Consider the following 15,732-nt stretch of genomic DNA (forward strand, 5'->3'; position numbering starts at 1 on the left):
TGAAATATGCTGAATATTCTTTCATTTATAAAATTAGTAGCATTTATCTCAAATTTCATACCCAATCCCTAGAGGATATCCATTAGTGAACAACAGCATTTTATTCTCTTTTATTTTCTAATTCGTTTAAAGATAGACATCAAATTTCTCTTGCCTATTGCCGCCTCCGAATTCCCAAACTTACACAATACCAAAATGCATTATGTCCTATGGACAACTCATAGCAAGTTACCTTCGGGAGCCACCGTAACCCAATTTACTAAAAAGCATAAACATAAACCTAATCTTTGATCTGAATCTGCGCTCTCTGCTTACTAGACCATGGAAAGACGACCACTAAGGACATTTCCAAATACGACGACCGACTGCATTTCCTCCAAAGCAATTCAAACACAAAAATTGGTTTATGACTGGCTCCGGTTACCAGCTGAAAAAAATACCAAAAGTTTGACCACGACCGTCAAGCGATTCACATAGCGTAAAACTAGCCCAAGCAAACAGTCAGTCCATTTGGAAAATGGGAAAATGTTAAATTGTCGTTGATTGTTATGTCGATTAAGCGATAAATTTCAGACGAAGACTAAAGAAAATGGAAATGGAGCACACACAAAGCAAGCCAATGCAATTATAAAACCATAATCCCCAAAAATGGAAGAGCGCCATACAAAAACGAACTGCATTTGGAGACAAGAACGGTGGATAATCCGTGGAAGTTAGGTAGACAACAAGAAGGGGACAAGATGCATCGATACGAATGAAATCAGCTTCGAGATGAAAAGAATATGGAAACGTTGAATTACAAATCGAATGCTGTTGATAAATATTGACGGAGATGTAGCAACAATCACCGTACCGGTCGAAAAAAAATATGAGTGAGGAGATTTCCACAACCTACAATGCTGATGAAGAAGGGAGGAATAGAGATGCGATGGAAATCGAGGAGAAACCACATAGGCAAAAAATTGCTTAAGCATACATGCATATGCATGACAGTCGTATAAACAATCTGAATACAATAGCAACAACAATCTATAAAATTTGACTGCGACATGGTGATGCGGCGGCGACTTCATCTGCAACATGAAGTAAAACCGCCAATATGTTGCAATGAAGCAATGATGCAACAGTACCAACATCGTCCATGCCACCAAAATACAATCAAGATAACCTCAGAGCAGACTGAAATGAACATAACAACAAATATGGCTATCCAAAAATATTGAAGAACTTTAAAAAATAATATTTGTAATATTTAAATAAATTCAATATTATGGATAAACAATATCCAGAAGGTTTAAAGGGATACAAATGAGGTCTTCTGCTGGCCTCTATTGAAGATGTCATCACTTTTCTTTGTCAATGCAATCAATCAAAAGGTAATGGTACTTTTCTCGTAAGCATGAAAAAAATATAAGTATATATGCAACCTTCTCCAAGAGAAAGTTTTTCAATACTTCTTAACATTGCCTTCTAAACTGTAAGTTTGTCCATATAGAGTCTATGTTACATAAAAAGCAAGACTAATGACCTCTATAATTCAGAAGTCTATATATAATTGTGAACTCATATGGACCAAATTTTGTATGGTGGTTGTGGTGGTTTCCTCTTCCAGTAGCCAAATCTCGTGATCGGTATATAAGGTAGCTATGCTTAAAAGTGGTGTGACATTAGCAATAGCATCCGACCTACATTAATAACGAATATTTGTACACAGTTTCAAGCCGAAGTTTGCGTGATTCCAACAGACAGACGAATATCGCTAGATCGACTCAGTATTTCACCACGGTCCAATATACTTTATAGGGTCTGAGACAAATACTCGTATTTCAATTCGTTACAAACGGAATGTAAAATATACTGAGTTTAATTTTAATTCGTAATGAGGGCTAAATATCACCTGCAACAAAGGCAACTAGTGCCATTGTTTCGACACTGGTAACCAACAATTGCCAATTTTACATCGCTGTTTCGTATTCTTAAAATATACGATTATTATAGAAAATATTGCCAAAACAGTTAAAACTGAAATAGCATTAAATTCATATGGCCTTAAATGTCTCTCTCACTGAAGCTCATCATTCTATGTGACCAACGCCATATGGGTGGCTAGTCAACCAACTTTTATGACAACACTTTGGCATTGTTGCATTAAATGTTGCTGTTACTGGTATTGTTGCAGTCATCTACCAATATTCGATGTCATTTATGCCAAATGCAATAATTCTTATCACCGGCTGTGAATATTGCTGCAAGTGGTTTCTTCTCTTGAATCTACCCAGCAAAAAATTTGTGAAAGGAATCTTTCAGTACAATAACCAAATAATATTTTTGCTGGTTGTTAGAATTTTAATGTATATGTTATTCTATTATGAGTTTAATTTTCAATAAAAGTAAACTCACTTTCAGTCTCCTGTATATGTGTATGACAGAAATGAAGTTGAATATCTTCTGTTTGAAAGAGTAATTTCCGGTTCAATTACTGGTTACACGGAAAAAAATTTCAGCAACATTTTTCCAATTAAAATCTTAATTGAGTTCAACAAATTTTTTAATTGATACTATTATTTCGGTGATTGAAGATAATTCAATTAAAAAATTAATTGGATCAATTAATTTCGTGACTGAATTAAAAAAATTTGTGTGTGTGTGTGTGTGTGTGTGTGTAGTACGTCTGTACAAACTTATTAACACAGATGATATTTATGGGTACGTCAGTATTGATAAATAACAAAAATCGTTAATGATCAGACCATCAGAAAATTAATGATCGTTTTAATGTTTTAACTGGGTAATCTTTGGGTAATCTTTTTTTTTTGTCGAAAGTGTTTGGCAACACTATGCCAACGCCGAGTATGACGCTTGTGTTTGAACCGTGTCAGTACGGGTCGGCAGCATTAACCCTTTCACTACCGATGTCCACTTAGAAGGACATTCGAAAAAGACACCAAATTCTATTTTCCCACTTAGTTTCGATTTATTTTAAAACAGAGGCTTTCATCTAAATAAGCTATAAATATTTTCCATATTGGTGAGCACTAAAATATATTTTTATAAACTTCTTTAACAATAAACGAAAAATACAAAAATTTGAGGCAATTTTTCTACTGTATGTTTGTATTAAATGGACATTTATATAAAAACTATAGCTGATACTCTTTCGGATTCTTTTTTGTATTTTTTCTCACATTTTGAAAGATATTGTAGGCCAAAAAGCACTCATTTTCGTAAGGCCATTTGGTCACAATTCTAGAATCAAGTTTTCAAAACAAGGTCATATAACTCTTGAAGTAGTTGAGGTAGGTTCTCATTATGACAATTTTTGTTCTACATGCTGTTAGTACAAGTAAAAACATAAGAAAAATTAAAGTTTTTAACATAGGTAGCCACCGTGGTGCTGGTGACATTTCTGAGGGCTTCAAAGCTTCTCTAAGTGGTTTCACTGCAATGTGGAACGCCGTTCGGACTCGGCTATAAAAAGGAGGTCCCTTGTCATTGAGCTTAACATGGAATCGGGCAGCACTCAGTGATAAGAGAGAAGTTCACCAATGTGGTATCACAATGGACTGAATAGTCTAAGTGAGCCTGATACATCGGGTTGCCACCTAACCTAACCTAACCTAGGGTTTATTTCGGTAGTGAAAGGGTTAAGCATACTAGCTTGCGGAATTCAATGCTACAGCAAATTTCGTTATCATAAATAGCAATGCCTTTCTTAGGATTTTTTTTGCAAAAGCATACCGGCCTTTAAGCATCACATAGCAAGGATGCGGTGGTTATTAAGCCCGCAGTGCATAGATAGTCATGGATTCTATCCCAGTCCCTCATAGACGAGTGGGATGTAAGTTTCATGAGACCAACGAATTAAATTTACATTCTTCACCTAATCCACTCTCCATTCTATATTCTTCACAATTTGTTTGCTGTGTTATCACCATTGACTCGTTGGTCAAACATTGAATGACAATCCAATACAAAAACGACAAACTCCAATTCCACACAAAACGGTAGAATTCTCACGCTTCTTATTGGAAGTAACAGAAACCAAATAAACCCATGACAAAAAAACAAAACGCCCGAGAGGATGTCTCAATTCCTTGTGCATTCAGCAACAACCACACGGCGACAACATTCATAACCACAAAGAATAGTTCCTCAACAGAGTGAAGTAAGGCTTACGCGGACCATATAGCCCATATAGAATGGTGGTCAGGCAAAAACATTTCCACTCACACGGCATTGTCTCCGAATTGGAGACATATAAAAAAGGAATGTAAAGTCTTTATTACGGTTGAAGTGGTAACAACCACACTGGAACCGCTAACACTATAGACCCTCCTCAAGCTGTTGCTCCAGCACACAGCCTTTATGTAAGCTGGGCGGCATTGTTGTGGCTGGTGGTATTGCCAGTTGGTTTTGATCGCCTTCATATGATTGGAATTCGTTTTACGATTTGTTGCCACCATAAGCACATCATCATTTCCGAATGGAAGGAATTTGGAATGTCTTTTCACTACATATCCTCCCTCAGATCAAGCAGCACAACCTTCCATTTTTGCCAGTCCTTTGATTGCTAGTATGGTTGATCAGGTTCTATTCCAGCACTTAAATTTCTCACACACGTAGTTGAATGTGGCATTTGAGTGTAATGTTGCTGCTGCATCTGTCGCTTTTAGGGCTACTCCTTTACTCCGAGTGGACTGGCTGACACTAAAGATAAAATCGTGCAATAAAAGGCGCTAATATTGTGTTTGAGATTCTTCCGCCGCTGGTAGTCTGCAGTGGGCACTTTAATTCTACTTCACACTACATTTCTGTTCTAGTTGATGTGAATATAGAAAAGTGGTGGTGGTCTTCACAAAAATATCCACACTACCACACGTTCCATTTGCACAATAATAAAAATCATGAAGTTGTTACATTAATAGTCCTTCTTTTTAATGGTGACACATGACATGTGGTGTTTACAGATATTCCAGTGACACACACCGCTGCATCCAAAGCTTTAATGGAGTTAGGATAGTTTTTTATTATAGTGGACAGGGATTAAGAAGATACAGTGACAATAACAATGCCGCTTTATTTTGCCCCAGATACTAAATTGAATTTTACAATAATTTTTATTAGAATTGCCAATAAAACAAAAGTCAATGTCATTATTTAGAGTTTTTATGCAGCAATAAATATTCCAAGTTATTTCCTCGAATAACGATTTTGGGCTTCCAATGAAGAGTTGATTACGTACAGTAAATAAGAACTTCTATGGTTTACTTTTTCTTGTAAAGATGCATTGAATGTTTGTTGATTCTGGATAGTTACTCAGATATTGTAATTCTGCTGTGAATTTTATCCATACGACTTAAAAAGTCGAATTTCAAAAATGCACAGAAAAAAAGCATGCCCGCTTCGAAAGATGTTGTCTTTACACTAAAAATTGATTCTGAGCCAAAGAAGCGGGGAATTGAAGTAAGGACACATTTGGGACACAAGTCCCTTTTAAATTTGACTTTTGCGTACTTGATTCTAGGAAACAAATATTAATTTATTCGTCTTTTCAGCTTTTTTCTTCATATGCTATCAAAGTCATTTAAAAGCGAGATAACGACAACTTAAATTTCCAAATTCAGACTCGTCTTGAAGTAGAAATTAAGCAATGTTTCCAGTAAAAACGTCTTTAAAATAAAGTATCGAAAAGGGCCTCCTATTTTTCAAGGCTTTTTTTGCTTTATAGTTAAGATACAAAAAGTCAATAAATTTGAAAACGATTTCAATAAGTGTGAAAAACTTTTTCTGACTTATTAAAGCCAAGTTGACCTTAATCAAACAAAATTTTCTTTCGTGTAAAGGTACCCATTTTTAAGTCGGCGCACTTAATTGTACAAAACGACTTTATTGAAAAGTTTATCGACTTTTGGACAAGTAAAAAAACTTTATATCCCAAAAAATGCGTCTTCAATGCTAAGCAAAATTTGCATTCGTTTTATTGACATGGAATCTTTGGCTTCACGACAATATTTTTTTTTTTTCAATATGACAAAAGTCGAAAGCAATTATTTTAAAAGTTTTAAATGTCGAAAAGGCAAACTCCAGAAGAGGAATCAAATATTTACCACACCATATGAGTACCGATTCGTCAATTTGCGTCTATATACAGTCGTTCAATTATTTTCCATTTTCTAATTGTCGACCAGTATCAGCAATAAACTTTGTAATTGAAAATAGGAAAAAACGTAAAATCTTTACTTCCCAAAATTTAATTCACTTTTTATCTCATACAAACATATTTTTGTTGTTCATTTTTGTTCTTTCAAAGATTATCATGGAAACTTTGTCGTTTCACGAATTACATTCCCTTCTTAATTATTTATTTCCAGACACTGATATGCTTGTCTTTTATACTGACTATGTATCTACTGTCTCGTCTAACAGAAAAAAAAGGTTTTTTCATTTAACAATTGGGTGATTTTGATTGATCACCTTGGACACCTAAAAACTTAAGTGAAAACTCTTTGTCTTCCTCTTTTAAAATAAAAAACAAAAAACATTCAGAACAAAATTGTTACAAGTAAAATGACTGAAAGAAAAATACATGAACTTTTAATTAATTAACAGCAAAGTTTTTCAAAAGAAAAACAAAATGAAACTTGCACCAAAAACAACGTAGATATTTTATTCATCTACAATCATCTTAAGACTTTCTTCAAATCGTGAAATCTTCAATTTAGGCATTTAATCGATGACTTTGCCGGTGACCCAAACTAAGAGTAACAATGAAGATATGTGATGATTGTCTTCTTATAAAACAAGCACATGTTAATTAATTTTTAGCAATTCAATATTTTACTTTATGATGGCTGCGGGTGTGCCCCAGCTACTGTGGCATTGAACTTGAACTCTTCCTATGTGTGTGTCCGAGCGACTTGATGACGAGCATATGCTTACCGCACCCTATGCTATTAGCAGACATTAAAACATTACAATAGAACATGTTTTTTTTTTTTTAATTTTTAAGACCATTCTTACCCTTCTAGTTTTGGCCTCGGAATTGTGGTGGGAATTCTATAGGAAAATTTTAATTTATTGTAAAGAAAAGTCTATTTAAATCAATGAAAGTAATTAAATACCAATTAAATTCCAATAAATTAATGAAAAAGTTAGAAAGAATAGAAAAGTTTAATAGCCGCGATCGAATTCATTAGAATTCTTAGGCTATTTATTTATATGCATTTAGTTTGACATCGAAGGAATTGTGTTTGGATTATTCTAAATTTTAATTGAATTCAGTTAATGCAGTGGGTATATTTACTCCCATAATAATGGTTATATAAGTAAGGACAAAACTATGTGGTTTTAGAACAAAAATAATAATAATAAATGATTAAAAAGGGGATCCAGTTTCCCCTTTTGCCCTATTAACATATACCTAATGTGCCCTTTAACTCCCTTGTCGAGAAACTACACATTCTTAACGAATTCCCCAAGTTGCCTTTAGTCCCTATTTCCAAGCTGAGTTATCTTCTGAATCGCACTTCCCCTATTTGCCACCCACAACATGAATCGGAATTGTCGAGGTCCGCCGCTTTGTATTGCACTAGTCTCTTTTAGCTATCCTGGTGCAATGGTTAACATGCCCGCCTTGCATATAAAGGGTCGTGTGTTCAGTCCCTGCTTCGACCAAACACCAAAAAGTTTTTAGCGGTGAGTGTTTGACGTTGTGACATTTCTGAATGTTTCAAAGCTTCTCAAAGTGGTTTCACTGCAATGTGAAACGCCGTTTGAACGCGGCTATAAAAATGTGTAGGTCATGCGACCTATAGCTGGTTGAAATTCCCTTGATGCCCATTATAAATTCTACGGAATTCAGCAAGAGTTATAATAGGCTTGTTAGACTCTATGGATTCCAATCTATTACCTGTGGGCTCGGTCGGGGAAAAAAGACTTATTAGCTCTACTATGTTCAATATATTCTTATTGCATTGACGATGAATTTCTGCACATTAAATTTTTGTTTAATACAATGGTAACTGAATTAAAATCGATTGAATTTATTGTAAAATTCTTCTTTTATACCCCCATCAACCCCAAGCGACAATTTGTAACATTTCTGTCCACTTTATTTCAGTATGACAACGTCAATTCTTGCCTAAATGTTTTACGCTCACAAACGGTATCTGGCTTGGATAACATCACCACCAGCGACATCTGCTGTGGACGACTGAAAGCGGTGCTGGCGTTATTTTTTGCCTTGAGTCGCTTCAAACAACAATCGAAACAAACTAAACCGAATAACACATCCGGTTTATCGATAAAAGCCGACATACACCAGCAACCCAATACAACAACCACCACGACTGTGGAGAAGTCATCAGCAGCAAATACAACATCCACCATACAAAACATTCAGAACGGCAATGACACCATGGTGAATAGGTGAGTACTGAAAGTTTTGTAGCATATAGCTTTTGTATAAGTCATACAAATTTTCTAATAACAAAGGACTGTTATCGGTTAAGATAACATAGTTATCGCCTGTGTTTAGCAGAGAAATAAACCTTCTCATTGTTATTTTTACTTGGTCGCAATGTATAGGTGGTGCTATGTCAAAAAATTCCAAACTTTTGCAAAACGTTGTTAAAACTTGAAACTTTATAATGTGAAACACGCTCTTATTTCCGTTACAATATCTAGAAACAAGTATTAAAAGATTTGACAAATATGTAACTGAAGTTTAAAGAGAAAACTGTTATTGTACGAAAGAAATCTATCGAATCCGTACAGCTAAGTCATCAACCACGTTATATACTCGTAGAAACGGTTACTCATCATTGTCTTCAACCTACAACTACTTTTTATATTTAGTATTCGGTACTCGGTAACGGTTGGTAATGTTTTACTTTTGTTGTAAAAGATTTAAAGAAGAATGTAATTTTAGAAAAATTATCATTATTAATTCATAATAGAAAAGTCGGCTACTTCCGCTACTGAATACTTGCTCTAAGAAATATGTGGAATTTTAAACGTTGCTGGGAAAATAAGTATTGAAGAAAAGTAACAGTGAAAAATTACCTTAAACGGTGAACTTATGAAGAGCAATCAATATAAAGAGAATTTATTATCTTTTTTATATTTCTATAAATGAAATATATCTCTTATAGGTAAATTGAGGGAACGAATTGATAAATTCTTTCAGCACTCAAATGCTATCAAATAAAGAGATTTCCTATGCTTATATTTTTATGACATAAGGTGGACATAAGTTAGCCGCTAAAATCGTAATTTTTTCACGATTACTTTTCTTTAATAATCCATTTTAAGGAATACAAACTTAGTGAAAATTTGCTTTGGGCTATTCCCCATCAAGTTATAATGAAATCTGAAACAAAAATGTATAATTTCATGACTTTTTTAACTGATTTAGTTTTCACTTTAGTGAAAAAATGACTTTGCGGCTAAACTCGAAATTAATACCATCCTTATAGGTGTCTAATTATGGATGGGAAAACATACGAAGCATTGACTGCATTATATTTTGTCTTTAAATATTAATTGATTGGAAAAAGTAATCGTGATACCACATTGTTACCAAACTAAAAAACTTCGGAAAATTTGAACCAAATAGGAAAAAAGTCAACGAAAATTTCTATAAACGATTTATCTTTATTTTAGTTTATGAAACTTATTTGATTTTAGTTAAATTATACCTAATTGGAAAACTGTCCTTATTTTAATTAATTTTTGTTTAATTAGTTGCTTGATCTAAATATATTTAAAAAAACGTGTTATACAAATGATGTATACAATTTTAACAAATTCGAAATTTGCACAAAATTTTCACATCTTATATTGTGTTCATAATATTCTACAATGGATAAGTTTCCTCCAAAATATCAAACCGAAAAAATCAATATTTTAAATATATATATTTTTTTTTAATTTCACAAAAAGTTAGTATCAAATGTAAAATGTTTTAGTTTAACTTTTCGAAAATAAACCTATACCTATTTTGGGGAACCAGCACGACTTTGAATTGGGGACCAGATCTTTTTTTATCGGATTTTTATATTAATGGAGAGCGATTTCAGCCCAAAATACCATCAACCAATTCAAAGTATATGTTTTCTTGACTTCAAAAGCACACAGCAAAAACGAAATTTAATAAAAAAAATCGGAAATGAAATGTCTTAAACTTTTTAACTTATAATACGAAGATTCAAATCCTAATACAAATATAATCTGAATTTTGAAAGACGGGTATCCTCAGTTTAATGCAATAAATGGCTGAAAGCAAACATTAAACAGAAAAATGTTTTCTAACAAAAGTGATAACATTCCACACACCCAGAAAAAAAGTGACACCTTCTTTAAGTTAAAATGAACTCATTGAGAAGAAAGTTGAACTTCGTATAGCGCAGAATGAAAAAATTTAACTGAATTGAATTCATATATGGATTGATTTTATTGAACTTTTTTCATTCATTTGGACAAATCTTACATATTTGTGGTAAACATTTTACTTCAAAATTAGAACTGCTTACCTTCGTTTTTAAATACAATTTATTTATTTATATAAGCAAATTGTTCTTCTATAAAATACATGTTTTATTAATATATTAAATATACACACAAAAAAATTTCACGAAAAATTTTCCAATTAAAATTTTAATTGAGTTTTAAAAAATATTCAATTAAAAATTTAATTGATTCAACAAATTTTTTAATTGAAACAAAAATCAATCACAAAAATAATAGTATCAATTAATTTTTTAATTGATACTATCATTTGTGTGATTGAAGACATTTCAATTAAAAATTAACTGGATCAATTAATATCGTGATTGAATCAGAAAAAAATTTTTGTGTGTACTTATTTAAAATCAACAGCATCGACTGGCCTTGAAATATTAGTTTATTATTCCACTATTTCCAATTTCCATGTAATGTTATCAAGTGTAAACCGCATTTTTCTTCTTCTTTTACCTTTCACTTTTAATAATTTGCTGCCTAACGATTTTGTCCTCCTTTTACAATTTCAATACAAAAATACAATACAATTTCAAAAAAAAAAAAAATCATAAACCAATTATTTCACAAAAGGTTAGCGTCATTGAATATTACCTGATAATTGAAGACGAATTAAGGGGTTGTTATTATTCTGGTATTTTCTCACTAATTTAAAATAACAAATATTTTATATATTTTATTTGTTATTTATTATATTATTTTACTAAATTATTTTTTAACTATCTCTCCGTATATCATAACAACACGATTCCAACTAAAAAAACAGCCCACGCGCAAACATATCGATTACATCGATGACAGGTATCGATTACAGGTAGATAAAAGAAATATAGGAACATTTCCTATATTATAACAAGTGTGTTTCCTTCAGTTTTGAAAGGATTGAATACTTCTTAGTACGAATGAACTAAAACATTTTTCTATGCCAAGTGTTATTCGTATGTATGATAATAAAGGAAGTCAGAATTATCATTTTATAGGAAATTTTACTAAATTTGAGGAAACTTGGGTCTAGTTCGGTTTTTGTTTATTGCTTTGTTATCAGTGAATAAAATTTTCTTTTTCTTATACCCAGCGAAGAAAACAGTATTAGTAAAATTCCATGCCTTATTCAAGTTAATGAACTATCCGTTTCAGTTTACGATTTTTTTACTGAAACAAGTAAGTTTTATTATTTCACACAAAAATTTACCTTAATGGAAATAAAATGGCTAAACTAAATTGATGAACATTTTTTCCCTTTAGATTAGAACGCATTTTTTCTGGGTACATAATATTTATTATATCTTTCATCTTCATATGCAACTGAAGTCAACTATAGCGAACTATATTTTAAAATTGAATGAATATTTCGATTTCTGATTCTATTTCTTGTCCTTTGATGGTTTGATGGAAGAACATTTGTCGAATGTTTATAACCTCTAATGAAAATTAAAGTGCCAATACAAATATCCTTCAAACATCAGATAGCAGGAAGAAAGGATTTAATTTCCATCAACATCATCTGATCAGCAGCACATTGGATATCAGATAACAAAAATGTTACTGAATCAATAAACCCTTCTTTACAAAAATCATCCGAAAGCTCTTCAATTGACACACCTTATCAATTTGACATTTAAGACTTCACGGAGGCATCAAAGAACTGTTTCAATGAAGACAAATACCGGGTCCTAATCAAATCACTTAAATGAAAATACCATGAAATCAAACTAAATTTCCCCCCTTGAATCTTTCCACTTTATCAAATCAAAATTTAATATAATTTATCACATTGTTTAACGGAAATTACTCCATACCAAATATTATAGCCTGAGGCAGATATCACAGGAAGTAAAACCTCTTACCGAATTGCCAGGCATTAACTTTGGTGCAGAAAAAAAAACTCAACTTTGTGTTTCTTTTTTTGCAACAAAACATCCCAAGTTTCTTTGTCATTTCGACGACAAAACCATCGAAGAAAAAATGAAAATAAGTCTTGTTGCTGAAATTAGAAAACTTGTAGAACATGGCCAAGTGTATAGACACAACCGAAAACAAACAACCCCCAAAAACTCCCCAATCCTCCTGGTAACAGTAGACGCCAACAAACTCATAGCTCCATGTGGTGTTTAGGACGATTTTACAGAAATCCCAGTAGACAGGAACAGGAAGTTGTTGTTACGGTTTTCAGGAGTCGAAACATTTCATTCACCAATACACACACGTATACGATATTTTGGGTTTACCCATGCACTCAAGTGTGCGGGGGCGAGTATGAAAAATGTTGGCTGTTTGAATAGGTCGTTAAAAACAGAAACGTTTAACTTTCATTTTTCACTATTGTGAAGTTCCATTGGAGTTCCATTTTCTTCCCAGTTTCAGTATACATCTTAAGGATAAAGTTTTCTTCATCGTTTCTCTTCCGAAGATATTCAGGGCGGTGAAGAGGAGGGGTGTAGATATAACAACAATCCATAAGTTGGTTGCGAAGGAAATAGCTTGAGAGGTGGAGTAGTCAACAACATCAGCTCCAGCATCAGTGTTGATGACTTTCACTCATCTATTGCGAAGAGGGAGCAAACGAACATTCAAATGCAAAACGGAAATATGAGCCATTTAGCTAGGGTGTCCTATGAAAAGGAACTGAATAGCAGGAAGGAAAGCTGGTTTACTCGTTTGCGTTTTTGGGGATATTTAGTGAGATATTGTTTACCCAGTAACTGAAGTCAGACACTGTTGAATGACAGTTTGTTAAGACTGTAAATGAGATTTTCATTTAAAAACAGAAGGTCGTTATATAAACAAACATTCAAAGATATGAATATTTCAGTGTGGTCATAATCCAAGGGGATATGGAACCATGGGATGATGTTTTATTTCATGCAGATATATTTGAAAAATTTTAATGGAGAGTTATTTTGCGAATTTAAAGTTTGAACCTGGGTCCTTACAACGTCCGATTAAAAATTTTGCAATTATTACATTCTCAGATCATGATCGGTAGTTGTCATTTTGACAACGCATGCGCCATTTTGTCGTTGTGAGATTGAAAATTCCTGTTCTCAATTCAGCATCATCTAGGCGTTGATTCATATGCATATCGGCTTAAATTTATTTTTATGGGTGTATATGCCTGTGTTTCTCCTATCCAACAAACGAAGTTCATATTTTTTTTAATTGTTTGGAATGGGAATGTAATTAGCCATGCGTGAACCCCAAGGAAACCCACGAACATATTTTTTGACTTCATTCTTAACTCCATAGAAAAATGTAAAGGAAAACAAAAATCTGAGAATTTGATGACAAATAGGACTCTTTACAAATGCTACAACCTGTCAAGAGAAATAAAAACCTCAGTAAAAATTCAAAAGATACCAACCAAAGATGCAAAAAATACAAACCATTACCATGAATCCATCCTATTTGGTGACCCTCCCAGACTAGTCAGAGTTTATGGTAAATATTTCTACATTTCCCAAAAACCTTTCCAACAGACCAGAAATGACTGTCATCAGAAACATTTGATGGCAAACTTTTTCTCTTCCTATTTACTTTTAATTCATAGGTCCTTGCAGAGGCCAGCCAACAGCATCTGTCTTTTAAAGTTGGCCCTGTGATGTTGTTAATGGTTGCTGTTGAATTTAAATATATCGTTAGGGGATACACATTTCCACAGAGCCCACAAAAACAACTCCTAATTTCATTCAGCCTGATGTCCTTTTTTCCTAAACCCAAACCTGATGAATGTTGTTTACAAAAACAACAAACATCCTCCAGAAATATATTTAATGTTTGATATCCTTATACACTTGAATGTTGTTGTGCAAAAATTATGAGGGTTGCTTATTTTTGTTTGCTACGCATTTCCCCAAAAATCGTTTGTGGGGACACAGACGGAGTTTTCTATGGTCGAGGCTCAGTTTTATTGTTTGCCTGCTACAGCAGAGAACGAAACAAATGTCTGATTGTCATTGGTATGAGTTTAGCCACAGCAGACGCTATAAACTTTCCATGAATATGTTTGGGAGTTACTTGCCATCATCGTCATCGGTATCATATTCAACGTCTGTCTGGCCGAGTTTGTTTGGAAATACTGGTTGAGGTCACAGACAATTATTGCTGGTATGAAAGTTTTAACATTTTCAAAAATATTTATGCAAAACACAAAGTGATTTAAAGAGAAAATATGCTTTACATTTTATTTGGTATATTAGCATACACATTTGCAACATTAAATTTTGGAAATATGATTTAATAGGGAGTCATGGCAGGAAATCCTATATAGGATGCTGGAGAAGACATACGGCCCTGTTAAATTCAGGCTACATGCTTTATATTGCAACCAACTTTATATTGCTATCATTTCTAAACCTTACGTCTGAAAGGTGATATATTTATTCGAGTAATAGTTAATTTTATTGTTTACAAGCGTACGCAGTCAATTGTAATTTCAAATAAAGTTATTCGTTATGACAAGCTTACACAGTCATTTTGATCTATACCATTCTGGAGAGTAAGGTTGGCACTACAAAATACAAAATAGTGGTCAATTCGAAGCTGGTTCTAAAATTTGATGTTAACACCAGTGTTGCCGGTATTTTTCTGGCTCTTGTCCTCAAATTAGGACGTTTTCGTCCCCAAAAGTCCCCACTTTAAATTAAAATTCCTCACACATTTTCCCAATAAATTTTTGACAAGATTCTAAAAAAACGATAACGAAATAGATTCTGCTGTAGAAAATCAGCAAAATTTAAAAAATTGAAAAACAAATAAAATTTTTGTCATACCATGTAATAAGATCAAGATTTTTTCTACTCAAGTTTTTTTCTTTACGTTTTGACGATTCACTGTTCTAAATTTTTCATAATGTAGAAATAAAAAGAATGTTATGTAAACCATTATTGTAATACGGATTTAGAAAAATCCTTAAATTTATGGATATTCCACAACTCCCAAGTTCCCATCCTCGAAAAACTATCCCCAATATGGGGTAAATCCCCACATTGGGGATATTTTTGCTTTTGAACAAAAAAATGCCAAAAAAATATATATAGCGCTCTACTTTGTTACAATAGATATCTGGCACCCATGTCAAAGTTTTCACATCCATTTGATTTCCCATTTTTAATTTAGATTCTTTTGCCTTCAATCCTTAAATCTTTAATTGTTTTCTGCCTTTGTGATCATAATATTTTGTTACAGACTGTACCCGCAATAGCCAGTGTTGCCAGT

At 33.1% G+C, this 15,732-nt stretch overlaps 1 protein-coding gene across 7 annotated transcripts in view; it reads left to right on the forward strand.

The window, feature by feature from the left end:
* The window catches only part of sick (sickie), a 275,969-nt gene that overhangs the window by 96,796 nt on the left and 163,441 nt on the right, over positions 1-15,732 (forward strand). For all 7 annotated transcript variants that reach the window (XM_075293027.1, XM_075293028.1, XM_075293029.1 and 4 more), the window contains one exon: positions 8,120-8,427. In XM_075293027.1, coding sequence (XP_075149142.1) covers positions 8,120-8,427 — 308 coding nt within the window. The remainder of the gene's footprint in view (positions 1-8,119; positions 8,428-15,732) is intronic.

This window comes from Haematobia irritans, chromosome 2, assembly GCF_050003625.1.
Source record: "Haematobia irritans isolate KBUSLIRL chromosome 2, ASM5000362v1, whole genome shotgun sequence".
In the NCBI taxonomy this organism is placed as follows: Eukaryota; Metazoa; Arthropoda; class Insecta; order Diptera; family Muscidae; genus Haematobia; species Haematobia irritans.